The sequence below is a fragment of the Synchytrium microbalum genome (assembly GCF_006535985.1).
Source record: "Synchytrium microbalum strain JEL517 chromosome Unknown SmJEL517_scf0036, whole genome shotgun sequence".
NCBI classification, from domain to species: Eukaryota; Fungi; Chytridiomycota; class Chytridiomycetes; order Synchytriales; family Synchytriaceae; genus Synchytrium; species Synchytrium microbalum.
The window spans coordinates 45,300-73,186 of NW_022158385.1; the positions used below are offsets into that span (position 1 = coordinate 45,300).

The following is a 27,887-nucleotide window of genomic DNA, read 5'->3' on the forward strand; positions in this document are numbered from 1 at the left end:
GAAAAAGTAAGCAACTAGATAAATATTTTAATAATAAGTTCAAATAAATCCATCAAAATCATCCTTTGTTCACACCTTGTCTGTTTGAATGTCAACCATCTTCTTGACTTTTGTAAGCCAGCCTCTGCCAAGACCAGGAACTGCACTAGTCTTGGCTATCTTTCCAGTGCTTGATGACGAGGCTGATGAGTCATCTTCTGCTAACGGTCTTTTGGACATGTTTGGTGATGTTTGGATTTTTGGATTGGACGAACTGCGGATTCAACGTGATTTGCGACAGAAAGGCCAACACCCTATATTGAATTCAAGATTGAAATATTGAAAAAAGACCCGTCTAACTTGTATTGGTATCGTGTTTCGCCACTGTTCAGGATTGTCAATACCTGAAATCAGAGCGCCTAATTTTCGCGTTTAACCGCATTTCCAGATCAGTTTCGAGGTGCTAATCCCAATATCACTGTGAATCGAGCATACCTTTACCAGAAAAACCACATTCGACCCGTAATACTGTGCATTTCATGATATATGTATGTGCAAAAGGCGATACCATTATGTAAAGGTAAACTTATGTTACAAAAACTGGATCCACCAGTTGAAAATGCAAATAGCACAAGCAAATATACGTTTCAGATAGTGCGTTTTACTTTCTTTTGTTTCGTGCTTTAACTTATACCCTCCGAGCCAGTTGTGTCCATTCAATTATCCGTCAATGCCTTATTATCGGTTGCCTCTGTTCACAGTACCTCAGCAACGCCGTCTTCAAATCAGTCACACTAGCCGGCTTGGACACAAAATCCTGCATCCCAACTTCATGACATTTAACACGATCATCCCAAAATGCATTAGCAGTCAACCCCACAATCCACGGTCGTTCCAATCCATATTTGGCTCGTATAGCTCTCGTGCATTCATACCCGTCCATGTTGGGCATCATAATATCCATCAAGACCACTTCATACTTGTTGGGGTCTGCATCAACCATGGCGAATCCTTCTATACCATCGTTTGCTATACTTATATCCGACACCCGTTGACCCAGTCGAGACAGCATTTTGGTGATTACAAGTTGATTTACATTGTTGTCTTCTACTATGAGGATTCGAAGCGGTGGTACACCGTGTATGGATGATGACGAGACTGTCCGGACAGGCATAGTGATTGCTGAATGGTTTCGTTCCCCGTTTGTGGCTTTTGGCGTTGGCAGCGTGCTAAAGTCAACGGATGCCGATCTTTGTTGTGGGAATGCAATTGATGATGACAGAGAACCAACCGAAGGGGGACACTCGGATTCTGACCTCATAGGAAGCTCATCACCAGGAAGCGGCACAGCAAATGTTATCGGTGGTTTGCTACATATGACTTCCACAAATCGTGCGAATTCACCCAACTTCAATGGTCGTTGTGCTGTTAGTGCACTCTTGCTGACTGGAAGCGTTAATACACTTGGGCGTCGTGACTTGTGTGCCACAAATCCGTACAAGACCAGGAAGCGAGATCCATATACTGCTGTCAGGCTTTCCAGCAATTCTATATCCTTTGTGCTCGGAACCGTTGGCATGTTGATGACTATGCCATGCAAATATATACGAGCATCCAAGAGCTCTTGCAGATTATTAAATGGTTTTGCCTCTATGCTCGAAGAGCAATGTAGTGCTAGAAGATATAATTGCGATTAGATTTCTCAGACCAAAATGCAAGAGACACGAGAGGCATAGAACTCACCAAGTTGCTTCAGACCATGTAGAGAGTTTGGATTCGAGTCCACAATGCCAATTCTTGTACTATTATACTTTAAATCAGGTAGGGAGGCAAGCGCAAATGAGACTGGCGTCTCCCATTCCTCTTCTCGATACTCGTCTAGATGCACCACCAAATTGAATTGAGTTCCACGCTCGGCTGGATTTGGGCAAACATCTATAGAGCCACCCATATGCCTGATTCAAGAGAGTTGATTGTTGATTGACAAGGTAGAAATGCGAGAAGACAAACACCAATGCACATACTGGCAAAGAGTCTTTGCGATAGCCAGACCAAGTCCGGTTCCACCATATCTTCGGGTATGACTCTACGGGGAGGTTGCTATGTTGAGTCGCCTGATTTCCAAGCTCGAATATGCAAGAGTCGAACGCGCACACACATTCAAACACAATGCAATCAAACGACGCGACACGATTACTCACTGCATCAGCTTGTGAGAATTTTTGGAAGAGCCTGGACACATCCTCTGCACGTATACCAATACCGGTATCGGTTACAGTAACATGAATGCTAACTTTACCAGGACCTTTAGGGGGAATCGCCGATCTAACTTGTACCGTTACTAGAATGCGAGAAGTGGAATCAGATCAGCAGAATCTTCCTCTTTGTCATCATCACATCATTTTCGTGGTCGGTGACAAAAAAAACCATCGAAAGTAACGTACCCGTGCCAGACGGTTCAGTAAATTTACATCCATTAGCCAACAAGTTGACGATGATTTGACGGAATCGAGTCTAAATGACCGAGCAGACACAATCAGCGAATCAGCAGAAAATTTCAGCACCCTATTACCTCATAATTACCACATCTCCAACAACAACTGATGGTATATCATGACTAGGACCAATCAATATAATCTGTGGGAACTTGGCATCACCATCTTGAACTGCCACAACATCAGCAGCCATTTCAAGAGCTTCTCGTAACACAAACGGCGAACGATCCAGATGGAATTGTTCATCCTCGTATTTAGCAAAGTCGAGAATATTGTTGACTATTGTAACCAACATTTGAGCACTGCCTCGTGCCAGGTCCATCATGTCGAGGACTTCTTTCGCGGCGGGTGTATGTAGAGCTTCCATTTCTGAGATCATGGCAAGAAGGGATGATATGGCGAATAATGGTGTTCTGTTTTTAAAGAAGGAATCAGAATCAATACCTTCGTTTGGTGCAACCAAAAAAAACGACACAAAACAATCGTTTACCTCATCTCATGAGACATCACTGCGGTAAAATCTTTGGCAGCTTGAGCGAATTTAACTTCCTTCCTGGCCTCAGTCAATGCCTGATTCTGCTCTTCTAACTGAGCAATCAAGAATCGATCCTTCAAAATCAGATTTGCTTGCGCTCTGGCAATCGACACCTGTTCAGCCAAATCCAGCAACAATGTAGCAGTCCCAAATTCTTCCTCAGTTTCTAGCTCATCAATAGTATCTTTACAGACAAGCACCAGCAATCCATTCTGCTCGTCTCCCAGATTCGTCGGCACGATTAAAGCCTTTTCTCTCGTCGACAGTCCAAAATAGGTCGATAAGGGAGTCTTGCTACGACCACATATAGTGACAGGTTTTAGTAATCGATCAAACGACGGCTGTACATCTTTGATTTCGGGTGGTGCGAGAGTGCCGAGTAGAACTGGCGCTACTGTAGTCGGTGGGATTATAAGTCTGGTATCTTCATCCATTGTTTGTAGATCAGTCTCCTCCGAATCCACGTCATTGGAGGATTCTGCGAGGTGCTCGGCAATGCACTCGAGTACATTATCATGGTTTGGTTGGAAGATCATGCATCTTTTAGCACCTTCTACTTTTGTGGCGATTTCTTTTACGGCCGTGTTTAAGATTTCTTGCTTTTTCTGTGGCGTATGCACTAAAAAGTGATATCTGATATTGTGCACAATGTCTCGAAAGAGTTTCATCTGTGTGAATGAGGTGGCAAAGTGAGCTTGTCTTCTTCTGGTACTATGAACAGCTCGCTACCTTACATGGTTGAATTCACCAAGGAGTATTCGTTCAGCACGAAGCCTTTGGACTATTTGAGTCTCGACTGACTTGACATATCTGTCAATTTTGATAATTAGATTTGTTAGAAACACGAATCGACTGTAGAAAACCACTACAATAACATACTTTGGATATGCAACAGCATGAGGTATTGCAAAAAACAAGGCGACGGCTGTAAAACAACTAACTACAGCCGTCAGAATCTTTAACGCCGCTATATACCACAAAATGGTAGGATCTTCATATTAGATGTTCTGTATGGAAAAATGTGCAATGAACGCAAATATCTGACAAAATCATTTACTTGAAACCCAATGTATAGAAGGGTGCCATGGCATCCAAGCTGCACTGAGATGTGTCATTCCGCAACAGAATATGAATAGTATAAATAATGAGGTTATTTGAGGGTACGGGCTAGAGTCCAGGATGAATGTTTAGACCATCATACAGTTTGACAATGAAAAAACCTTGTATGCTGATAAACACGTCAAACTCACAACTCGTTTGCCCGAATCAAAAAATACAAGAGCTCGATGGGGATTGAAAAGTATGCAATCGTGATTAATATATCACTTGCAGCAGCCAAAATGGTCTCTGTACCAATTGGTTGCGAGGCTAAAACCGGGGGGCGAAACACATGTCAACTCTTGAAAGCAAAGACACACACACACACAAAATGGATATTGGGCTGAAGGAACACTTGCATAGTGATGAATACATACTGGATGAGTTATCCGATGAGCACGGTGAGGTCAAAGTCAAAACTCCAGTGTCTGGAAACAGTTGATGTTGACCTCCCACATTGTAACCTAACACATACTCCTGAATGGATGGATCAGCCTGATATACGGCTGAAAATACAATAGAAAAAAACAGTTAGAACTTTCTGCTCTCTTTGAAACAGCAATGCCAAAAAACCATGTACCAGAGTAGAGAATCTGTGCATAATTATTGGTAACGACTGTAGCAGGGACCGAGATTGGCTTTCCCGGAGGGAAGGCGTATATACTTATAGCACTCTGATCTAGTTGACTAGTACTAGATAACCATACAAGAAGTATACTGCAATTAGCTAGTATCTCGATTCCGCCTGAAACCATTTTTCTGTAGCAAATGTTAAAAGGGAGCACGGTGTGTTGTTGCACTTGAAGGGGTGCGTATTGAAGAATTACACTTAGAAAGCAGGTCGGCCTCGTCCCGGCATTCGACTCCTGCAGCGCTACTGCTACAAGCTGTCTACGTCGCTGTTATAGATCGCTTGAGTCAACTCGTGTGAGGATAAAGTGGAGAAAGTAAGCGATGTTCTAATCTGTACCACGGTTCGGACGACTCAGCCAAACTCACGACGTCGCTCTAGGTTGATGATGTAAGATCTAAAATAATGGAAATGAGACAGAGAAACTTTAAAAAAATTGAGCATGAATGCGATGTCATGCACCTCAGTGCAGCTTGCTCGGCATCATGGAAAAATATCGCTGGTCATCTGGTTCCCTTTGACTCTACGACAAACATTCACGGGGACAAGCAAAAGACCGGACGAGCGCTCAAGCATTCGTCATCGAAAATGGGAGCATGGACCGTTAAGGTCCCAACGTCAGCAACCTGGGTCGTGTAAACAAGGCCCCCTTGCCAGCTTTGGCCTTTGACCAAGTCCTCCACTCCAACGCACATGAGCAGACTCTGAGACATGATTTCTTCTGCGACGGATAGATAAAGACTGTGATGTGGGAGTGCTACTATAAATATATTTTGGAAAAATAGGTTTTGTTGCTGTTTGTGCCGGCACGTGTTTTTCATGGTCTATATGAGTTATCAACAATGGCTGTATACGCCTTAGCAGTTTCAACTGCATCTTCATCCAGGTCAGAATCAGCACTGTCATTAAGCAGCAAATGACAATAATCGTCGGGCATTGTTCCAAACAATGCGGACAGAATCACCCCCAAACAGTCGATCTCCTTGGCCACTAAAAAGTTCAGAGGTTAGCACAGATGTAAAGCATTCAGGTTGCTACAAGAACGAAACGGTAGCATCAAGGTTGATTGACACTTGGATACAATCAGCCTAGTGTCATGCAACGGGGCTTGCGACGACAAACTTGGTGGTAGCCATTATCTCTTTTTCATACCATTCTTCATGCAAATGGCCCAGCTGTAGAATCTAGGGACGTGGTGTTTTGTTTAGTTGAGAATAAGCGGCATATTGCATTATTGTTTGTCCAACCCGCCAATTTGCAACACTCGGATTTGTCAAGATACCTGATAAAGTCGCGACTGGTTTGAATCTCACGATTCTGAGGTCCACTTTTGCTGAGCGCTGTTCTGATAAAGGTCCCAAATAGTGCATGTCGAGATTTTTCGCAAGATGGCAAGCTCGGTGGCAGTGGTTGCTTATAAGACAATGTAGATGCAAATAAATAGAGCAAGAGCCTAGAGTAAAGTGTTGCATTCAGCTGCATGTAGTATCATTGAGTTTAAAGACCAAAACACACCTGGTTGTTGATTGAAAATCAAAACGAGCTTTTTGAACCTCGGCAGAGGTATACGACATGGCGACAAACGGCTTGTCCCCACATGCACATCGTGCTGATATCAAGCGATCCACAATAGACGATAGGGTTGATATTAGGGCGGCATATTGTTCGGATTCAAACAGCCCTTCAAGTCTCGGTTCAACCTAAGACAGCAGACGACTCGTGTGAGTCCAACTGCCAAACACACTTTGTTTTTCACTAGATACCTTAGCGTATTCTTGTAAGGTAGCTAGTCTTGAAAACATGTCTGGTAGCGATGCCTGTATCCTTGTAACATTCGACAACATTTGTTCTCTCAAACCTGTTTCATTGGCTACCTCTTTGGCGACTCGACCAGGAAGAACCAAATATGTCAGAGAAACCAGCTCTGTATAAAACTAAAAGAGGAGGTGTTTGATAATGAAAGGAACCGTAAGCGAGGACACAACTGTCGTTTTTGCGAGCTTCGCAAAGCCCAGGTGAACTTACTTGATCAATCCTAGCAATGATTGCTGATATCTCCTCCCTCAACACACGTCGAGCGAGATTGGGAAGAATAACCACCGATAAAAGTCCAGCAAACCCGATTGACATGGATGTAATGGCCAATTGGTGGTAGAATCGTACAGCAGGTGCTGCATATGGCAGTCCATCCGGTCCATTGAATCGATAAAGATATGATAATGTCATGGCCTGTTGAGGGGCAAGATGCACTAAAACGTTAGAATATATTCGCAACAACATATGTTTGGATTAACTTACGTTGCTGAAGGAAAACAAAGCGAGCACACCGACTGGTTTGATAGTCTTATAATTCTGGGCGACATATGAGAATGGTATGGCTAGGAGTACAGTGAAGAATCCCAACCCATCTTGAGGAAAACAAAAAAGGTTGCATGAGCTGGCGCAATAAAACTAACTGCCGGAGAAAACCATACATGGATTGTAAACATTGTCACTATCCGTCCATATAGTGAGACTGAAAAGTGCCCAAAGCAGACCGAAAATGTTTCCTAATCCGAATCGCATTGGCCAAAGTCAGTTTCAGGTTCCGCACGAAAAGCTATCCGATTGTTGTATAATCCACCTGTGAGATTGACCACGACTGTTGCATACGTCTGACCAACATTGGGAGAAATTGCTACCAGCACACCAACAGTGCCTGACATTGGCAAATTCCATGTTTCAAAGAAAGGGCTTTGAGAGAACAATACTATGCATAAAAGCGATATTGCTACCGCCACTTTGAGTCCAAAGACAGACTCTGAGCTCTTCAGCTGCTTGAGAAATTCTACTGTTTTTGTTTGAAAGTACTTTGATAGAGCTGATTTATGTCGTTTGCTCCGGGATGCTGCTGGCTGTTGTGGCTCATCGCCAAATGATGTGATGACACTGTCGTTATCAGAGTGGCGGAGTCTCGCAAAAGGAGAGAAGAAACTGCAAGTTCTCTAAGGGGACGGAAAGGCAGTGTGAGATTTTCTGATGAGAGCACATACACATCTAAACACTGGGACTGCAACCGTACAAAACGAAACTTCTTCTTCCTTTCTTGAAAAAAAATCAGTTTACTCAACCTAGTTGTTTCAGTAACTACCGCCTCAAGAGAAAAAATAAAAAAATTGACTTCTAGCAATACACTTTCTGATGGCAGGAAATTATCGGTATTGCTGTTCGTGGGCTCAAACAGACCATACATGATTCGGTATTGTATGTCTTCAAATCGTCGATAACCAGCATCAAGGTCGTCTAGCGGAATCTGATGATGGTCTCCATGCTCAAGGAGCGAGACAGACTGCGCAGATCGTTTGGATATTCGTCGCTGAAGAGACGTAGTTGGTCCAAAACCCATGAGTCTGTCGCGTGTACCAATCAATGATTTTTGGATGCTTCCAGAGAGGGTATTCAGAGCGTCTTTGAGTGGCAGAGCAAATGTTTGCTCGTACCCTGGTGAGGTGATCAAGGAGTGGAGTTTCAAAGATGCATCAATTGCCGATAGATGCTGGCCTATCGTTCTCAGATGATCTTTGATCTGAGAGTACTCTTCAATACCGAGTTGCGAATAGGAGGATTCTGCAGATGCTTCAGCCTGATGATGGTTGATGGTGTCCTTTAGATTGGACTCTCAATGTATTGGCATATATAAGGTCAACTTACGATCTTGTCAGAAATCGTGTCTAGGGTTTCTCGTATTCGTTTCACTTCACGTTCGCGAGTCGAGTTCTCATCAAGTGTAGTCGTCAGCAGATACCTATTCAAGAAATGGGAGAATTTTATAGCCTTTGTAAAGTTGAAAATCGTTGAGAATCTTACGTTCTTGTAGTCAGATCCACTAGTATGGCAGCACCAGTAAGATTCGCTCCGATGAGTTCCTTCAGACTGACCTCTGCGAATTCAGGCAGGATGAAGAGATTGACAATCCAATTGATAGCAACACCAGATGCGAAAGCACACATCGTATGTAGTAACTGTGTCTGATTGTCAGCATTAAACTGGCCTGCTGTTGTTGTAAAACTATAATAGACTCCTTGGAAGGACATGATGGACGCAATGAGCGTTGCTGGATAATACTTTGCATCCGCCGCCCGAATATAATTCAGACAATAAATCGTGACGAATACGAAGGCTCCATAACCATAAGTTGATCCATTCATTAACCCAATCAAAGTCCAGGAGACAGCTCCAACTAATATGCCCAGGGTTGCTCGAAGAGCACCATTTCGGTATGCACCGACCGTTGTTGCTTTAAAAATTGATGGACAACGTCAGTTCAAAGTCAGAATGCCAAGAGTAAACGAAAAAGTGTCATACTAACCCGAAGTGTTGATTACGATGGCAATCAGAGTATTGGAACACACTGTTGGCCTCAAGATATCCTTGCTTCCACTTATAAAGATCAAGATACATCCACTAAAGAAATGTCATACATGTGTCAATGATAGGTCAGCTTTGACTCATAGCCCAACAAATTCAAGGCATCAAAAAAGGATGATTCCGATCAAAACTAAAATCATCTCCACTTCAGAAGATGATCGAGCTTGATCAAAAGCCCAACAGATCAAGGCTGTGAAAACAAACAAAATCACTCACAGTAGCAAACTGATTGTTCCTGAAAAAACCATAGATGTCAGCTGGATCATTCACGAACAGCTAATGGATACGAAATGTCATACCTTTTAATACATTTTGAACAGTTCGAGACCGAAGCAGTGCCGCGATGGTCGAAAGAAGAGCTCTAACCCGCATTACCTTCATCTTGGAGTTAGCAGGTTCAGTGATGCGGCTGCAGGCCGTGTCTTACCTCTTTTGTTAGACGAATAATCTATTCGCATTCGTCCCGGAGCGTGATCTATTCTCCTCACTTGCTTTACTTGCTCATCGCTGATTTTACCGTTTTCAGGAAACTAAGAGCGGTTTTGAAAAAGGACATGGGACGCCAACAGTTCACAGCGAGACCACGTTCTTGCATGTAATTTGATGTCAGATCTCTTGATCCCTTCTGTCATCGCTGCAGGAGCTCTTGCTGACAGTGCTGTTTGTAGTCACAAAAGTGAGATTAGTTCACGTACAAGACGCGTTCCTCCGCAGACTTAGGCAGCGTGCAGAGTAGGCGACTAGGCGACACGAGAAGCTGGAGGCTGGAGGCCCATGTTACTGCAACACAGCTGTGTTGTCTATGTGCCTGACACGTCTGTTTTCGCCGGGCCTCGGAGTCTTACAGCTATTCGCGCAACTTTCTCCAGCACAGGTTTCAGTCAGAAGGGATCAAAGACACATAGAGGCGACATTTCCAGCTCGTAATAACACGCTGCTCTACTATTTCACTCAGCTGCCGGCCCTACGAGGTGATAATTCAGGTAATGTGCTCCAAATGCTCCTCGTTACAGCCCGTTGCAGCTGATTCATATCGTTCCTTGTTATACGTTCATTTCGTTGACTCCTTGCTTCAAATATAGGTAAACCATCCAGCACGGATCGTAAAGGACTCTGTCAGGACGAAATCGCAATTCACTTGCACATTGGGTCATTTAACAATTGGCAAAACCATCATTTCAAAGTAGAACAAGTCGAATAGCAATGCACACCTCGGAATCGTTTGAAGAATATAAAGCCAAGCTGGCACTCTGGGATGATCTTTCAACTACAGTGGCAAAGGAGGTCAGTGCCTACATTCGAGAAACCACAAAGCTCAAGAAGGAGTCTACAACGCTGCTAGGCAAGACGGGGTTCAATTTATCCGTATCTATACTGCTCTCACAAACATTTACTCTTAGATTTCGGTTGCGGAAGTGGTAAGTTGTTGATACTATTGAGTCGAATGCAACCAGTTCCTAACTGTGGACTTAACCAACCAGGTAACGGGACACTAGCTCTGCTTTCTGATATCAATAGCTCTTTGGGAGTCGACGCCGATGCTAACGCCGTACGACTCTTCAATGAGATCATGTCGGCCAAAGGACTTGACTCTGCCAAATTTCGTGCATCCGGTTAGATTCCACTCTTTTCAATATTTGTTATAGATAAAAGACTCGATTGAAACGTTCTCATCCTGGTTTTCGTACTGCTAGGAGTGGACGTTACAACATCGGAAGGGTACAAACAATTGTCGTCTTATGGACCGATCTTTGATCTCATCCAGACTACTATGGTCGTACATCACATTGATGTAATGGGCAGAAGCGAAATATGTTTTACCGTATATCAGGTTTCACACTCAAAACCTCCTCTCCTAAAACTAGGATTTACCAAACGTCTTCAGTCGACTAGCATCAGTATTGAGTCCTGATGGTGTCTTTGTCGTCGCAGACTTTCAAAACGAGTCCTTTAAAGGACCCGATGCACCGAAAACTCACAGTCTCCCTCATCCCGAGGGATTTACGGAGCAAGACATCCGTACTCTTGCCGAAGCTGCTGGTTTAGAAGTGTTTATGTTTCAACCAAAGTAGGTTGCCGTCTGTAGCTCGTCTCCGGGAGAAAACAAGCTGTTGGAAATAAAGTGTTCTGATGGCCCTCATCTTTCTTTATAGGGCTTGCATTGCCAAGATCCCCAAAAGTCTGGCGAGTGGTGAAAACCATGGTCATGGACACGGCCACGACGAGCACCAAGCTAAAGAGCATCATCACGGCCATGGCAATGGACATCATCACGGTCATCAACATGGTGACCAAGCTGAAAACGCTGGTCGTCCTAGTATGAGAGACAATGGAGGAGACTTTTTCGAGATCGACATGTTCGTGGCCTTTATGCAAAAGAAGAAGGTCTAAACATGCACGATTTGACACAGGCTAGTTCGTGTCGAACACAATGGGCCTGTAGCGATGCGGAATCAAAAGGAATGATCAACCGCCTGCATCTATAAAGTTCTAAATACAAATGTATTAACCCAAAAAGCATGTACTGCCGCAAATTTTCTATTGTAGCTGCTTCTAATACGGAAGCGCCGTAAACTGTGGACACGTGTTTTGGCAGATATTTCAAAAAGCTCACCGTGACTGTACTGGCGCCCAGCTTCACGGTACTAGTAGATCTAGATCTAAATACAATAGAGCCAGCAAAGTTTACTTTGGCTGCAGTGTGGCATCGAAGTGTAATTGAAAGAGTTTCCGCTATTTTGGAGTGTTATCTCCTCCAAAGACGTGTTCTTGACGAGAGATAAAGCGACCTGGAGAAATCTCAATCGCATAATCGGTAATCTCCTTTTACGTCCTACTACTAGTTGTCTTGTTGCCAACGCGAGAGCACACCTCTAGCTTGTTGCAACCAACCAATAGAAAAGAGCTCGCCTTTTGTGGCACATTAGTGTCGAGGACCGAAGTATACTTCTTACGAGGCAGGATTCATTGTCAGTTTACTCTTTCAGGGATGATCTCTTGTAATCGCTTCATCTTCAAATTAGGAATATTCTGATTCTTGCTAATTCACATTCAAACATTGAACATTAGTGCCGGGGGCGTATCAAAAAAACCAGACAAACACGAAACGAGGAGCGATGAGAGATTTTTGTGTATTTGGGTTTGAATATGATGAAAAAAAAGTGCACAATCCCAAAAAACTACCCATGTTGCCATCGTCAACGACATTTTTCCTCGCCCTCTCACCACTACTTTTTCAGACCAGCCATTCCTTTGGCTCTCAGATTCTTATAATCACCATTCGTAGCCAACCCATACGAAAACACCGTAACTAGCAAGTTCCAGTCGAGAGCCTTGAGCAAGAGCTTCAAGGATATTGAAAAGTAGCCCTACAGCAAAGCAGAAAGCAAGTAACGTGTGAGGGAGGGATAAATGTTGAGAATCTCGACAATTGTTCCCGGATATTTGTGGGGGTTTTTTTGGTCTCCTAGTCACAGCAATTCCTTATTCTGCCCCTGCTTTTTGCCTCCTATGCCATTCCATGTTTCTACGCCATTCCACCATTCATCTTCATTTACCTGATCATATATAATAACACGTCCAGCAGATGCGAATATGGCATCGCAAATAACTTCAGGACCGTAAGAATGCCTTTTGAAAAACAAGACGGCGGCTACTCCTTTAGCGTTCTCGAAAAAGTTTGTATTGACTGGTGATGGGTGCATTACGACCACTAGGCATGTTAAAAAGATATGTCAGAAAATCGTTCAAGAGCGCAAAAAAAAATATTAAACAATTTGAAGTATCAATCCTTGAAAGTCAAACCCAAACAACAACCCCTACCATCAATACCATCCTCCCTCAATTCAGCAGCAAGGTTGGCTCCCAGGTTTGTGATGAACGATTTTGTAGGTGCGTACCTATTATGATAAAATAGTGTGAGCGAGAAAAGAGGACTATTGAAAGAATCCTCGGAGCTCTTCCAGCGCCTTACATCGTCTGCGTTGGTGACGGCATGAAACTCGCAGAAGATGAAGTAAATTCAACCAAGCCCTTCTGTTTGCGTTCAATCATGAGACGAGTAAAGTGATGGGTTATATAAACTGATGATGTAGCATTCGTGTGATAGTTTTTCATGACCGTGTCGAGAGGAAGTAGAGCGAATAATCCAGGCATGATGTAGCCTAAACAAATCACAAGAGGGGGAAGAAAAAAAAGTTCAAAAAGCTACTAGGCGAGTTATTGAATACCAAACATAGATGCAACATCCCAAGCGCGTAACGGCATACACCCACACAAAAGCCACACACACGCACCTGCATTATTAAAGACCAGCTGCACCTCGATATCTTTAGTCGCATCTTTAATCTTCTCCATATACGTATCCGAGTTCTCAGCACTCAAATCAGCACCGACAGATCGGAACTCGACATTTGGGTACGTCTGCTTGACCTGATGAATCAATTCAGGTAGGAGATTGTTGTCTAGAGCAACGACGACGACATTGATTCCCTGTGAAGCCAGCTTCTTGACGATACATGCCCCGATTCCCGAAGAACCACCTAAGTCGTGACGGTAATTGTTTAGTGGATTTGTGGAGCATTTCCCGAGAAAGTTAAAGTTTCTGCTGTCGTGTCCAACAAAAAGCCAATTCCGACGCTCCAAATGTCAGACGTTGGTTGATACCTGTGACAAGAGCCCATTTAGCGCCATAACGTTTCTTCAAATCCTGGTCCGATAACAGGTAGTTTTGGGCTAGAATGGGTATCAAATATGACCATATCGCGACGTATCTAAAGTGAAGGCCGTCAAGCTCAAGTCTGCGATGTTTTGTTAAATTTTCAAGCTTTTGAGGCCAAACGTTACCCGATGAATGCGTAAGGAAGCATGATTATAGGATACCGGACGCATAGATCCCACCACCAAAACATCATGGAGTAGTAGCTCATAACTGCAAAGTGCTTGACGTATAGTAACTCTGTGTGTTTTTTGGTGCAAGTAAACGGTGAAGAGTCAACCAACTTGTTTGAAATAATCCTATACATCGTATTTTATCACTAATAAACGCGTATACAAACCACGAAACGGTGATCCACTGAGTTCTTTCAATTTCTTTGCCCTGATCTATTGCAATATAAAATACATCACCCCTTCCAAACCTCTCCTTACGCAACAGTCAAATCATCTGCAAAGTACAAGTGAATGGCAGGCAACCAATGCTCATCATCCATATCCAGTTTCTGAAATCTAGCAGACTCATCCGCAATGCCGTTCCCCTCTAACGTCAATGACATATCCAGGATAGCACCAAGTCTCTTCCATTTGTATCCACGCGCATGTGCGTTTAGTGCTTCATACCGGTCTTGGATTGCGTTGAGCGATTCTTCGCCGCAGACCTAATGAATTATGTGGGTGTTGGTATAAAGACAAACAAGATCATTCACCCGCACTAATGGATGTACAACAACATATACCTCAAGGACATCCTCATCTCCAGTCAGCGTGTTTACAATACGTATCTTGCGGGTTTTCGAACTTAGTCTCCCCACACAGTACTGCTCGTCGTTCATCCACCATGGCATTTCAGCTTCTTCGATATTCCAGTTTGAGGATGGGAAGGTTGGTGGGATGTGCGGGACGAGGCCCTCTGGTGTGAATGGAACGGGGACGTTGGATAAGGGGTGGATTTGGGTTTTGAACTAGTGAGGGATGGAGAGTGTTGATACTATTGATGGATGCATATGTGGACAGATTGTCTCCGTTTTTTGTGCTTGCTTGGATAACCAACTACAGTAACAACGAAAGAGCGTACCTCGCCAGTCCGTGGATTAAACCAATGAGAGATGTCACGACCAGCGTTACGGAGTAATGGCAGCACTCTTGGATCAGCTATAACAAATACAAATACGTATAAGGAACCGTTGATTTCAAATTGGCTATTAACATTCATCACTGCATCTATCCCCACTTTTTTGCGCTTCCGAAACAAAGGACGCAAATTACCTTTATACTCTTGATACAAGCTCGTCAAATCATAAACACGTCCCAGAAACGAAATCCACAAATCGTGGCCACTGTTGTGTACTGATACTTCACTTGGTGTGAAATAGTGCGGCTCGCCCGATGATCCAATAGAGCCCGCTGTTGTTGGTCGTGTCGTGTAGGCTGAAGTGCTGTAGGATTGTAGCTGGGTTTTACGTGTTTGGAGAGTCTCGTATGAGGTCTGTTCGGTGAATGCGACGGGCATGGTTGCTGCGATGATGTTTTATCTGTCAATTATTGACTTGTTTTTTTTTGGTCGCGTCGAACATGACCCCCTATCATTTTTCCGTCGAATCAAGGACTTACAAACTTGATACAGAACTTGATAAGCATACTACGACGCTGTATAGACAATGAATTACGATGTTATATATTTTTGTTTAATAAAACTCGTCAACAGAAAAATATAACCAGTCCTTCAATAAGATGGCGAGTTGACCCAACTATCGACTAAGTACACACTCCTCCACCTCATGGCTCCACAACAACAGACCACTCATGAGGTATCTCCCCGTACTGGATTCCCATTATAGTATCAGCAACTCGTTTTGCCAATGGCCCAATACCAGCACTACTATCTTTAGGATCCAGAGGAATCTTCAAATCCTTTCCCAAATACGAAATATTTTTTATAGGTGATACGATAGCGGCTGTTCCGGCTCCAAAGCATTCTAATACTCGACCTTCTTTTAGTGCACCTGCTAGCTCAGGCATGGTGATGGGACGTTCAGAGACTTTGAATTCGCCCCATGTGCGAGCGAGAGATAGAATACTGTCTCGGGTTACACCTGGGAGGATGGTGCCGTCTAGTGGTGGTGTTACTAGTTCGGGTTGTCCATCCTTGCCTTTAAGGAAGGCGAAGAAGTTCATGGTTCCGACTATTTGAAAGGAACAAATGATGTTTGTAATTGACTCGTGATTTAGTTTTTCTCCCTAAGCAACAGACTTGGATGCAAAACAAGCAAAGCCAAGACCGAAGCGCAAAACTGTCGTTAACCCTCATCAACCCACAAGCACTCACCTTCAGTAATATTATGTTCAGGACCAAACAACCACAAGTTTTGTTGATGACCCATAGCAGCAACAGCCAACTGAGGTCTGATACCAGGAGCATAGTTGGCACCTAATTTAGAAGCACCAGTTCCACCTGGCCAAGCTCGTACATATTCTGTTGTGGCATACAATGATACAGGAGCGAAACCAGTTCGATAGTATGGGCCCACAGGAGAACTGATTACAAATAGCAGGGCGTTGCTTGATGCTCCGACACCTAATTGTGAATAAAAATAGTATTTTGTTTTAGTTTATGACTGTTCGTGATGTGTGGTAGTCGTTTTAGTTGAAAGGAGAGCCCGAATGGACGTCACTCAAAGAGAGGTAAAAGACAAAAAAGCCAGCAAGGCTGAAATGCCAGATTGACTCTTTGATAACCAGTCCAAATCGTTCAATCAGACAACAAACTTGAATGCAACCAACGCTACATACCCAGAGACGGCTGTGTGGCAATAGCAGTAGGCCGTATATACAGCGAGTACCCTCTCTCGCCCGGAATCCATTTCTGATCGACAATGACGAGCTTCTTGATACACTCCAAGACCTCCTTTTTATCAAACGTGGGCAGACACAGCCTATCACAGCTCAACCACAAGCGATCCATATTTTTATCAGGTCTAAACAAGCGAATCTTGCCTTTAGAATCCTTGTATGCCTTCATCCCTTCAAAGCACTCGACGCCGTAGTGGAAGACGGTACATGATGGGTCTAGCGATAGTGGCCCGTATGGCTGGATTTTGGGCTGATGCCAGCCGGAAGATACGTCCCAGTCGATGGTGAGCATGTGGTCTGCAAATGTACGTCCAAATACGAGGGTTTCGTTTGCAGGGACTGGATGTGGTTGTTGGGAAAGTTGGATGCGTAGGTTTGAGGATTTTATTGGGGCTTGCGATGATGGGGCTGTTGCTAGTGTCCGTGAATGGGCTGGTTGGTGGTGGTGCCATTGGTTGATGTTTTTTGTCAATGATGTTGATGCTATGAAGGGAGAGGCTCCTATTACTGATGCTCCTCGTTTGGATGCGCCACTCAATACACGGCGTGCCAGCATTATTATTAATATAGTAGCTGGTTGAACAATATGATGGTCTGTGTTTGCTGTAGAGCCAATGTGGTCACACTGTCACTAGAAATATCGAGTCATGAAAAACCACGAAACACGAACCGCACGCGTACCTTTCTCTTGCAAAAACAAGCATTGTCCACGACCGAAAATAAAGAAAAGCTACAAACTAGACAGGAACTAGACTACTACAAAGTGTTTGAGGTCGGGAAGACGAGTTGATCACTCTGGATGACATGGCATCCAATCTCTTGCAGGGTAATCTTGGCCCTCACTGCATCATCTGCATTGACGCCTGCAATCATATCATCCAATACATACACTTCATATCCATTGGTCTTTGCATCTGTTGCTGTTGCTTTGACACAGTCTATTGAAGAAGAGAGTGTTGGCCCAAGCACAAAGCAAAACACACTAGCTAGACGTACATTCAGTAGCAATTCCAGTGACAAAGACTTTTTGAATGCTTTTGCTCTTCAGTTTTGTGTCTAGGTCTGTCTTGTCGAATCCAGAGTATGCATCACCCTCCACAGCAACACCTAATTTGTTTGGGTGTCAGCAAGAGTAGAATAAATGCTCTAACGTGTCAATTGGTACCTTTTCGAACTTCGCCGTCTATGGCATCGACAGGGAATCCATCCTACATAACAGAAAAAGGTTCAGTTGGAAGTTGTCAGAAGGCAGGTAGTCAGAACTCTCACATACAGCATATTGAGACCCCCAGGATTCTTGTACACAATGTACAGGCCATGGCCCACCAAATATAGCAAAGGACGAATGGTTTGCAGGATGCCAATCTCTTGTAGCAAATACCGGCAATCCGTTACTCTTGAAGGCGCGTATTTCCTTGAACAATGGTTGAATGATACGGTTGCCATATGGAGCGCCGAGTGAGCCGCCGTTTGGTAGGAAATCGTTCTGCGGAAAGCAAAAGTGGTGTCAGCCAACTCCGATAATAGCAGATGGTATTTATGGAGTACAGAGATTCCGGGCCATAGGGAAAGATAAAAGATTGTCGAGAGAGATAATAAAACGCAGTAGAAATCAATATAGTTTGTAGCAAGTTCCTTTCCGAGTAGCTCCCGTGTGCAAGTATTCAAATCCCAACTGCTAAATCCAGCTGGAATAGCTCACTGCAGCATACCTGGAGATCAACTACGATCAGGGCACAGTTTGAATCCAGCTTGATGGCCGGCTTGTCTGCAGGAGGCAACAAGGGCAATGGTTTGTTTTCGGCGACCATTTGTGATTGTTCTCGAAGATATTAAGTTTGCGAGGTTTTTAAAAGTGGAATATGAGGACAAGGAGCTGGTCAAATAGAGGTCAAACTATATAGAACGCAGAGAAGACTTGCTGTTGATTCGTAGTATGAGTGTGTTTAAAGGCGAAACGGAAGGGCCTGTGTGCAAGAAAGTTAAGGACTGCTCCAGTTACCGACATTTACCGAACAGGAGAACGACAAGGAACTAATCATCAGGTCAATGTTTCAACGAAATGCGTCTTGTCACTCTTTTCATCTCTTATGAATGTCTTCCTGTAGTGAAGCAGCAAAAATCGTCGCGCCAATTGAATCACAAAATAACTCATATTGCTACATCCTCAGTCAAATCCAGCCATACCCTTTACAAACTTGTTCAAACTGATTCTAAACAATTCATTCGTGATGGGCGTATCGAATTTCACCAATGGGTTCTTGGCTACATACTCTACATAGATTTGAGCATAGATTTGCCGTAATGCTTCTCGACATGATTCCATATTGGAGTCTGTATTCATCACAAACTTTAGTCCCGTCGGTGTTTCAAAGTAGTGTAGTTTATATGCTGATGTCTTGTACGCTATGAATCCTTCCCTACAGTTGTGATTGTGTTGTTATTGAGTGTTTTTCGTGCACCTGCAATTGTTTGATCGTGTTGACCGGATACTGTTTGATAATAAACAATCATATACTCTCACAGAAACTTACGATGACTTGCCAGTAAGCTTTGACACCATATTCCTCAACGACAATATAACACCATACACCAATTTCGATTCTTCCTCAAACGAGATATCACCTCCGCTAGCACTAGCACCTCCTATTCCCACAGCACCCGCCAGTGCACTGTTTGGTCTGTGATCGGATGAGTCTTCGGATATACCAGGTTCAGGCGTTGTTTGGAGCAGATTGGTACGTGATGTTGATGCTGCTGTGTTTGATGTGGGCTTGCGATTCCAGGTGGAGAAGAAGACACAGTTACAGTGTCGATCGAATATGTACAGGTTGTATCTAGGTAGAGAAATAAGGAGGAGTGTTGGCTTTCATCACAATGTTTGGATTCAGACCTTTGGTTTGAAGATAGATGTATACGTGAACTTACACGACCATGATAGTAAACGAGCAGCTAAAATTTGTAAAATGATAAGCGTATTGGGCGTATTCTACTGCATTAGCCTCTAACTCAGACTTCAAGCTCGCAGTCTCTAAAATCCCAAATTATGGATTGAAACAAGCAAGGAGAGTGAAGGAACGAAAGGAGAACAAAGATGATTGGCGGCGGAAAGACGTTGACCTCGTTTGGAGGCCAAATCCTTGAAGTAAGTCTCGCATCTGGACATGCAATGATCGAATCGCAGTAATTTGATCGCGACTGATTCTTGCCCAGACATGTTCGTTTAGTCTTTCAAATCATGCTTTTCAATACACTTGAATCTAATTATCATCATACGTTTAGTATCCCAACATCTTCATCGACAATTTCAGGCCATTACGATTGAAAAAATTTCGAAACATTAAACCAACGTGTTTCTTGTCTCATGCTCATAAAGGTATGAATTCGTTCATCATTTTCGTCTAATTTATGATCATCACAGCATGATCTGTTGTGCATCGGCCTCGAACAATCTATGCTCCAAACCTAGTGACTGACGCTTCTTCACATTCCAGACCATATACACGGACTCAGCGAGGACACATGGCGTCATACCATCTATTGCTCTTCTGTTACAATGCAGCTGATGATTCGTTTGGGATATCATCATTTGAAAGACTACTTGAAGCCGTTAGAGATTGAGATACGACACCCGAGTAAGCAATCTTGTTCTCATATGCCTCTGGCATCTCATTTTCTTTGTCTCTAATCGTAATTCGTTATAACTGAAATCTCATGATAGTTAAACTGGCAAGTCATGAAACAGTCTATGTAACTCTTCTACCAGCAAATCATTGTCTTGGCAGTGTCCAATTCCTAATCGAAGGACCATTTGGCAATATTCTGTACACCGGAGATGCACGATATGAACCATGGTTTCTAGATGTCATGAAGAAATCTAAAATCATTACTCAATCACTCAAGGAGAAGCCGATTACGACCGTGTATTTGGATACGACATTTGCTGATGTTTCCAAGACAAGTGAGTATGATTTGCATAAATTTTTGTGTTTTTTGCATGTTGAGTCTGTATTCAACCAACAAAAAAAGTAAGTGTCCTCACGCATTCCTTGTAGAATTTCCAAGTAAAAAGGAATCAGTCAAGACAATCATAGACATTATAAAATCAACTCCAAAAGACGCTCGAATCTTTTTGGAATTCACAATGTTGGGAGTTGAAGAGGTCTTGTTGGGTGTTGCTAAACATTTCAATACCAAGATCTACGTCAAGCCTTATCGGTATAGAAAGTTTGAATCTCTCAGAAATTGTGATCAGAATTCAGCTAATCTTGAAACTGTGAGTATGACAGATGCTGAGGTGCAAAACCGTTCGTGGTATAGAGGGTTTACCGTCCTTTTTTGGGCTGAAGAGAACTTGGGAGCACTGAACGGCATTTTCTCGTAAACCAACCATCGTTTTCTTTGTACATAGTTGGACATTGCGTCGTATTTAACCACGGATCCGCATTCGACCAGGTTTCACAACTGTGGCGGTATCAGGAAACGTTGTCGTGATTGTCGAGCTATAGCTGCCACCACACAAGTTCTGATGATTAGACCGTCTACGCAAAGATGGGTGCGTTCTTGGGCAGGAAAGGATAAGAGCTGGCAAGGTCTTGATTATGCTGTTGCTTCTGACACAATTGCAGTAAGTTGGAAATCCGAGCGCGTTTTCAAAACATGGTTTTAACAAACTACTTTCAAATGAACAAACTAGAGAGTTTTGTTTTCAATGCATTCGTCTCTGGATGAATTGAAGTCGTTCATTGAATGGATTAGACCAGAACGTATACATCCAACCGTTGTCGAAGAGATTCCAAACAGAGCGGAAATCCTTCGACATTTTAAACCATATTTACTAAATCCGAAAGACGATTCTAAACGAGACGATATTCCTGGTAGTAGTTTGGAGACGATTGTTGATGAAGGTCGTGGTGAGGTTCTAACCTCAGATGATGGGGATGAGAATGTTGTTTATTTAGAAAGCAAGGATTTGCAACCTCCAGCTATAGCACTTCGACATTCGAGTCTACAAGAAACTAATGTTGGCAATGTCGAGTCACGTAGATTGTCAATATCGTCGATCGTTAGTGAGGAAAGTGAGATTAATTGGAGCACTGATGAGGAGGAGGAGGGTGAAGTGGTAGCTGCTGCTGATCATGCTAGAGATGGAAATGGTGGTAACCGCGTAGACATTGATCCTAATTCAAGGTCACTATCACCTGCTGTATCGGATAGCGATGATGATGAAGATCAAGATGAAGACGCGTTTCGTCGTCCTACACGTAAACGGCCTATAACTCCACCACCACGGAAAATAGTACAGCCTACCGTCTTGAAATCACCTACACGACTTGTAAAATCTGCTAGTACACCTGTTATAAGTCCTCGAGTATCGCACACAGGCCGTAATCAGATCTTGTTTATGTCATCTGTAAGGAAGCCGAATATAGAACCAATGCCATTGAATAGCAGTATTGTAATCAAGGACACCGCACAAACCGAATTAGCTTCACCAGCAGCACCACCTGCAAGTGTGAAAAAACCACAGCTATTGTCACCATCACGTTTGAATCGATCACAAACTACACCGGTAATAACATCAACAGCACCAAGTATCAACAAGAAATCATCCACATCGGCAGCCAAACGTAAACCAGGGTTGAGTGATTTCATAATGAAGGATATTGCAAAGAAACGAAACAAGGCAACTATCAGCAACGACAACAAGAATGTGAATAGCAAGACGGAGGAAAAAGCGTTAATTGCGATTGATGACGATGACGCCGATGATGTTGTGATTACGTCGTCTTGGTCTAGAGTCTCTGTTGGTTCGACAAAGGGAGGGATTGTAGATAAGGAGGTTATAGAAATAGATTGAAGGTATAGATATAGAGCAACTGAAGGGTGTGGGGTCAGAGTCGTTGTCTCGATTGTTGGACTGTAGCTTCAAGTTGTGCTAGCCATGGATCCTCCGTTTTTTTCTCTCTCTCTCGTTTTACTGCTTCGTTGACACGTTTTGATTACCTATAGTGAAAGTTTCAAGTCCTGAAATGATCTACGGGACTCTATTATCAGTAGAAGATTGTCTTGGTGGTTGTTCAATTACCAATCGAAAGACCATCCAGCAAACAGGAGATGATGAATAATGCTTCCTTCAAAGAGAAATCTATTACGACTGTGTATTGTAAAATGACAGATGCTGGTGTTTCAGAAACAAGTAAGCATTACGGCCACCAATGGGTCTTTGTTTTTGCAGTTTTGAGTTCTGTATTAAAAACAAGAAAGCCTACTGTGCATAGTCATTCCTTTTGGAGGTCTCGAGTAAAGAGGAGTCAGTCGAAACAAGCATTCGGTTCATCGGAGCAACACCAAAACGGTTCCATTTCGGTGTCATTCTTAACTACGGATCCGTATTCAACGAGGATTTTTGTTCAACTGGGGCGGTGGCAGGAAACGGTGCTAAATTCGTTGGGATATTGCTGCCACCATACAGGTGATTGGGCCGTCTATGCAAAGATGTGCTTGATCTTCGGAAGGGACAAATGAAAGTTGAGGACGTCTTGATTATGCTGTTGCCTCTCACTTGTGATTGCGCATCGAACGCATCGAAATGGAGACGCGTTTCATCAACCCAGACACACCTCCATCGCCACCGAAGAGAGTAAAACGTATTCTCCCCCCATCATATACACGATTTGAAAACAGCTATCGACATCCTTCAAATTGTGGTCAAAATTATCACGATCTGGAGATATTATGGGGCGAGCAAGGTCAGAAGCTTGCGGTGTAGTTGCTTTCGGGTGTTGGACTGCGACTTTCCACGAACGTTTCCTCTCTTCCATGTTTTCGGTATGTGTCAAGACTTAAGTTTAGTTCTCGATAGTGAAACTCGCACGTCATGACAGGAACTACGTGACTCGCGTACTGGCAAACCTTGTCGTGGCAGTATTCGCTTTCTCATCGAAGGACCATTCGTCAAGTTTCCTTATATCAGAGATGCACGAAACTTCCCATAGTTTCTGGGTGCCATGATACAAATTAACATCTCTCAAAGGGAATGCACCGTCTATTTGGATCCAATAGGTGCTGATATCTCCCAAGACAAGTACGTATTACTCCACTTTTTCTGGTTGTTTTTTTAGTCTCAAGTCTGTAAGCAAAAAACATGTCGCCCCAGCTCATGCATTCTTTGTAAGGTTTTCCAAGTCAACACGAATCAGTCGATAAAAGCATCTGGATTTAGGAAGCAACTCCAACGGATGCTTGAAACCCTTGCAACTGTTGGGAGTCGAAGAATGTCCTTGGGGTGTTGCTCGACACTTTGAAACCAAGCCCTATGTCTAGCCCTGTCGCTACAAAGTGAAGCTCTTGAAACGTGTGATTGGCGTCAGCTAATCTTAAGTTTTGAGTATGCCGCATGCAAGTAAGGTCGAGTAAAATATTCTGGAGCTGGAACAGCAACGTTTGTGAAGATTGAGAGATTGTTCTCGTCCAGCAGGTGATTCCGTTTCGTTTTGGCCTCTCTTTGATTAAGTGCACACGATTGCCCTTTTCTCAATAAAGTCTTTTTTCAACTCAATACAGCCCCATCACACCTTTTCGTTGACATAATCAGGTTTTATTCGTGAATGAGTTTATGGCAACAAACGCCCACGCTGCGACGTGCGGCATACCGTTGTAGCATCCCACCTAGCATGTAAATATCAAGCGGCATATGATCCACCTCTTAATAGCAGAGAGAGAGTGTGCAAATCAAGCTGGTCTGAGCTACATGGGTGTCAATATGTTCATCCTATCCCAAGGTATACATGGTTCATCCCGTCTTTTCTGATACTGACTGTTGGCTAGCGCCTGATAGTAGTCTACCACCTAACAATTGACTAGCTATAGCTACAGCGATACTGACTGGTATTGTTGTTCTCGGTATGTTGTAATGTCGTCTGATCGCGATGAGGATTGGCACAGATGCGTGGATAGCAAGCATCCATGGCCACGTATATCTTTCAGTGTATTTCTCACGAACAGCGCCCAATGGTATGTTTAACGCGATTGATGTCGAGTAAAGTGCTGTTGTTGGTTTTAGCATTTGCTATATAGCGATCGGTCTTGAGCTCCTAGCAAAAGTGAGCATTAGAACGGAGAAATCGATCTAGAATTGATGTAAGAATTGACTGTATGAACCTCTCACTGATATACAAAGCCGTTTGCAAAGCTCGAACGACTTTGCTGTCACCAGAATGAGCAATCTAGCTTAAGTGCTAACAATCAATCTATACAGCCATAATGAGGAGGGCTACGCAGCTTCTAATCAGCGCGTCCGTGCCTAAATACGTGCCTCGAACAAGCATCGCTGGTCATGCATTACGCTTGGCATCACGAAACAGACATGCATCAACAGGATCCAACATCAACACGCAACCACCACCGCCGCCAGCGTCTCAAAATGTTGGAATCAGTATTCTACAGATGACACTATCGCTAATATTAGGTGCTGCTGGTGGCTCACTGCTACTCTACCAAAACCGTGACACTATATTCGCTGGAATGAAGAGTAATGCTGATTTCTCCAAACCAAAGGTCTATGGTGGTAGAAGGGAGTTTGATGCGGCGCTGGAGAAGATTAAGAAGATTGTTCCTCATGATGGTATGTATGGTGTAAAAAATCCGTCCCTTGTTTCAAAATGACGTGACTTACCGCACAAACATCCATTTATATACTATTCCTGTAGACATTGACCTGGACGAGCACCAACTAAAAGACCACGGCGAATCAAAATGGTCCTACCACAATCTCGGATTACCAGATGTCGTCGTATCGCCAACAACAATCGACCAAGTCTCTCAGATTATTAAAATTGCGTCCGAGTACAGGATACCCGTCATTCCATACGGAGGCGGTACATCTCTAGAGGGCCATTACACTGCACCACAAGGCGGTATCTGTTTAGACATGGTGCATTTCGACAAGATCGAGTTACATGAAGAGGATATGGATGTTGTTGTTGGGCCTGGTGTTGGGTGGGAGTACTTGAATGAGGTGCTGAAACCAAGTGGGGTGTTTTTCCCCACTGATCCTGGTCCGGGTATGGCGATAGTCAAAATGATAACGATGTGAAGATTCAGAAACTGACACTCTGTCTCGAATAATCAGGTGCCAAGATTGGTGGAATGGTATGTTGTTGAAGAGTTCTATCTCCTTCTGTGAATTCGGCTGCCGTTTTTTTTCCACTCATGGAACGACACGCACGTTCTACACGCTCAAAACGCCTGTTAATCCGCGTTAGATTGCTGTTGGGTGCAGTGGAACGAATGCAGTGAGGTTAGTGCCCACATGAGACTTAGATCTTGTTAGGTCATAAAAAATTAACACGACCCTCACTTTTGAACAGATATGGAACAGTCAGGTATTTGCGACAGGCTCCACTGCGGTCATTGCTTGTAATATGGACACATTATTCTCAAACTGAATTAATCCTCTTTTACTCAGAGACTGGGTTTTGTCATTGACAGTTGTGATGCCTGATGGTTCAATAGTGGTTACTCGCCCACGAGTCAGGAAAACCAGCGCTGGTTATAACCTAAATCAGCTCATGATCGGAAGTGAAGGAACATTAGGAGTTATTGTGGTAACGTGCCTTTTTATGTAATTGATGAGTCTTTTTTGCACCTTCACACAACCTCGTCTATACTTAACAGGAAGCAACACTGAAACTCGCAGCTCTCCCTAAAGAAACCTCCATAGCAGTCTGTGACTTTCCAGATATTCGATCTGCTGCAAATGTAGTAGCAGATGTCGTTCGCTCAGGTCTCCAAATTGGCGCCATTGAAATCCTTGACGATGTTATGATGAAATGTATCAACCATGCAAACCCTCGTATCAGCCAACCGGAACGGCCGACGTTGTATTTCAAATTCAGTGGACAATCTAAAGTACAAGTTGACAATGATGTCAAATTTGTTAATGATATTGCTAAGAAATATAGTGGTGGTAAATTCAGGTTTGCTAAAAATGAGAAGGAGAAGGCTGATCTTTGGGAAGGCCGGAAGGTACGAGAAGCTCTTTATATGATGATCAGTCTTTTGCCACTGATCTTCAACAAAGAACCATCTGTACTCGATTAAGGATTGATGCGCTGAAACCGTCGTATTCAACCTCGATCTTAGAATGCCTTATGGTCTACAGTAGCTATGCAGCCAGAAAGATCGGTCTGGACTACCGACGTAGTTGTGCCAGTGTCCAAGCTCCCCACACTCATGGAGCAAACCCAAGCTGACTTGAAGTATCCAGCGAGCACAAAAATCTCCTTTTCGGGTCTTTGGGTTTCAAACTAATTGCACCGTCTTGCATAGAACATCCTTCTTATTGGCACCCATGGTGGGCCATGCTGGTATGTCGAGTCAAAACATATTATCTTTGTGGCTTTAACGGGTTTTTGCTCGTTTTTAGGCGATGGCAATTTCCATCTGATCAGTGAGTTCATTTACCTTTACTTGGAACCAAAGCTGTCATGTACACTCAGAGCTTATCAATCAAACGTATTTTTTTTAGTTATGTTCGACCCCAAAATTCCAAAAGAAGTTGAAGAAGCTACTCGAATCAACAACAATGTGGTTGGGCGAGCTCTGCAGCTTGGCGGATCGTGTACTGGAGAACATGGAGTTGGTACGCTTTAAACAGTCTACTTATAGCGTCATTCTAATCACTTACTAACATGAACTTTGTTGCTTGAATGTAGGCATTGGTGTGTAGCGATCATTGTGATATTAGGCGTTTTGAAGGGTGTTTTTTTCGTTTTAACATTCTTTTCTCTATCATCAAACCGTATAGGTAAAAAGAAGTACCTCACAAAAGAACTTGGAGCAGAGACACTCAAAGTCATGTGGCAGCTGAAAGAAACACTTGATCCGTATGGAATAATGAATCCTGGTAAAGTGCTGCCTGGGTTGAATGGTGATGCTGATCATCACCACCATTAATTGACAGGAAGTCATAATTTTGGCTTCCTCCCACTGGTACTCTGAAATCATATCATGCATTTGTATGATCCTCACAAAATACACTGCCCTATATTTGATACCAAACAAGGGAACATCTTACAAATGAAATAGGTTTTAAACTCCACCTTTTGGCATCAACGTGATACGGATGGGAACGTCACTCATTTGAGGCTTCGTAACAATAGCAAAATCGAAA

At 43.4% G+C, this 27,887-nt stretch overlaps 7 protein-coding genes across 7 annotated transcripts; 2 read left to right on the top strand and 5 right to left on the bottom strand.

The window, feature by feature from the left end:
• Positions 1–706: 706 nt before the first annotated feature.
• SmJEL517_g04794 (uncharacterized protein) lies at positions 707–4,862 on the bottom strand (the record flags this gene model as incomplete). The annotated part of the gene is made up of 13 exons (XM_031170722.1): positions 707–1,653; positions 1,723–1,934; positions 2,004–2,065; positions 2,181–2,320; positions 2,424–2,493; positions 2,563–2,887; positions 2,965–3,677; positions 3,744–3,819; positions 3,889–3,976; positions 4,067–4,176; positions 4,260–4,377; positions 4,485–4,613; positions 4,688–4,862. The coding sequence occupies 13 exons, from the start codon at positions 4,860–4,862 to the stop codon at positions 707–709; spliced, it is 3,165 nt and encodes a 1,054-aa protein (XP_031023267.1).
• A 693-nt stretch (positions 4,863–5,555) lies between these two features.
• Positions 5,556–9,526, bottom strand: SmJEL517_g04795 (uncharacterized protein; the record flags this gene model as incomplete). Its single annotated transcript, XM_031170723.1, has 16 exons — positions 5,556–5,728; positions 5,891–5,922; positions 6,021–6,191; positions 6,254–6,438; positions 6,502–6,672; positions 6,764–6,967; positions 7,037–7,146; positions 7,213–7,287; positions 7,362–7,722; positions 7,771–7,818; positions 7,899–8,360; positions 8,429–8,522; positions 8,585–9,014; positions 9,087–9,181; positions 9,362–9,380; positions 9,445–9,526. 16 exons carry the CDS (start codon positions 9,524–9,526, stop codon positions 5,556–5,558), a joined length of 2,712 nt encoding a protein of 903 aa, XP_031023266.1.
• Positions 9,527–12,372: 2,846 nt separating this feature from the next.
• On the bottom strand, positions 12,373–15,371 carry SmJEL517_g04796 (uncharacterized protein; the record flags this gene model as incomplete). Its single annotated transcript, XM_031170724.1, has 10 exons — positions 12,373–12,513; positions 12,703–12,857; positions 12,968–13,044; positions 13,119–13,308; positions 13,441–13,686; positions 13,811–13,917; positions 14,294–14,520; positions 14,599–14,823; positions 14,937–15,013; positions 15,128–15,371. 10 exons carry the CDS (start codon positions 15,369–15,371, stop codon positions 12,373–12,375), a joined length of 1,689 nt encoding a protein of 562 aa, XP_031023265.1.
• Positions 15,372–15,637: 266 nt separating this feature from the next.
• On the bottom strand, positions 15,638–18,522 carry SmJEL517_g04797 (branched-chain-amino-acid transaminase; the record flags this gene model as incomplete). The annotated part of the gene is made up of 8 exons (XM_031170725.1): positions 15,638–16,044; positions 16,188–16,436; positions 16,652–17,314; positions 17,506–17,649; positions 17,708–17,818; positions 17,877–17,919; positions 17,985–18,197; positions 18,424–18,522. The coding sequence occupies 8 exons, from the start codon at positions 18,520–18,522 to the stop codon at positions 15,638–15,640; spliced, it is 1,929 nt and encodes a 642-aa protein (XP_031023264.1).
• A 356-nt stretch (positions 18,523–18,878) lies between these two features.
• On the bottom strand, positions 18,879–19,647 carry SmJEL517_g04798 (uncharacterized protein; the record flags this gene model as incomplete). Its single annotated transcript, XM_031170726.1, has 3 exons — positions 18,879–19,131; positions 19,246–19,548; positions 19,640–19,647. 3 exons carry the CDS (start codon positions 19,645–19,647, stop codon positions 18,879–18,881), a joined length of 564 nt encoding a protein of 187 aa, XP_031023269.1.
• A 158-nt stretch (positions 19,648–19,805) lies between these two features.
• On the top strand, positions 19,806–22,571 carry SmJEL517_g04799 (uncharacterized protein; the record flags this gene model as incomplete). The annotated part of the gene is made up of 7 exons (XM_031170727.1): positions 19,806–19,856; positions 19,994–20,087; positions 20,206–20,346; positions 20,433–20,672; positions 20,767–20,987; positions 21,123–21,338; positions 21,408–22,571. 7 exons carry the CDS (start codon positions 19,806–19,808, stop codon positions 22,569–22,571), a joined length of 2,127 nt encoding a protein of 708 aa, XP_031023268.1.
• Positions 22,572–24,976: 2,405 nt separating this feature from the next.
• SmJEL517_g04800 (uncharacterized protein) lies at positions 24,977–27,670 on the top strand (the record flags this gene model as incomplete). The annotated part of the gene is made up of 13 exons (XM_031170728.1): positions 24,977–25,337; positions 25,423–25,776; positions 25,845–25,864; positions 25,978–26,012; positions 26,083–26,097; positions 26,181–26,319; positions 26,390–26,740; positions 26,858–26,973; positions 27,044–27,081; positions 27,141–27,164; positions 27,243–27,356; positions 27,430–27,435; positions 27,522–27,670. The coding sequence occupies 13 exons, from the start codon at positions 24,977–24,979 to the stop codon at positions 27,668–27,670; spliced, it is 1,722 nt and encodes a 573-aa protein (XP_031023290.1).
• Positions 27,671–27,887: the final 217 nt, after the last annotated feature.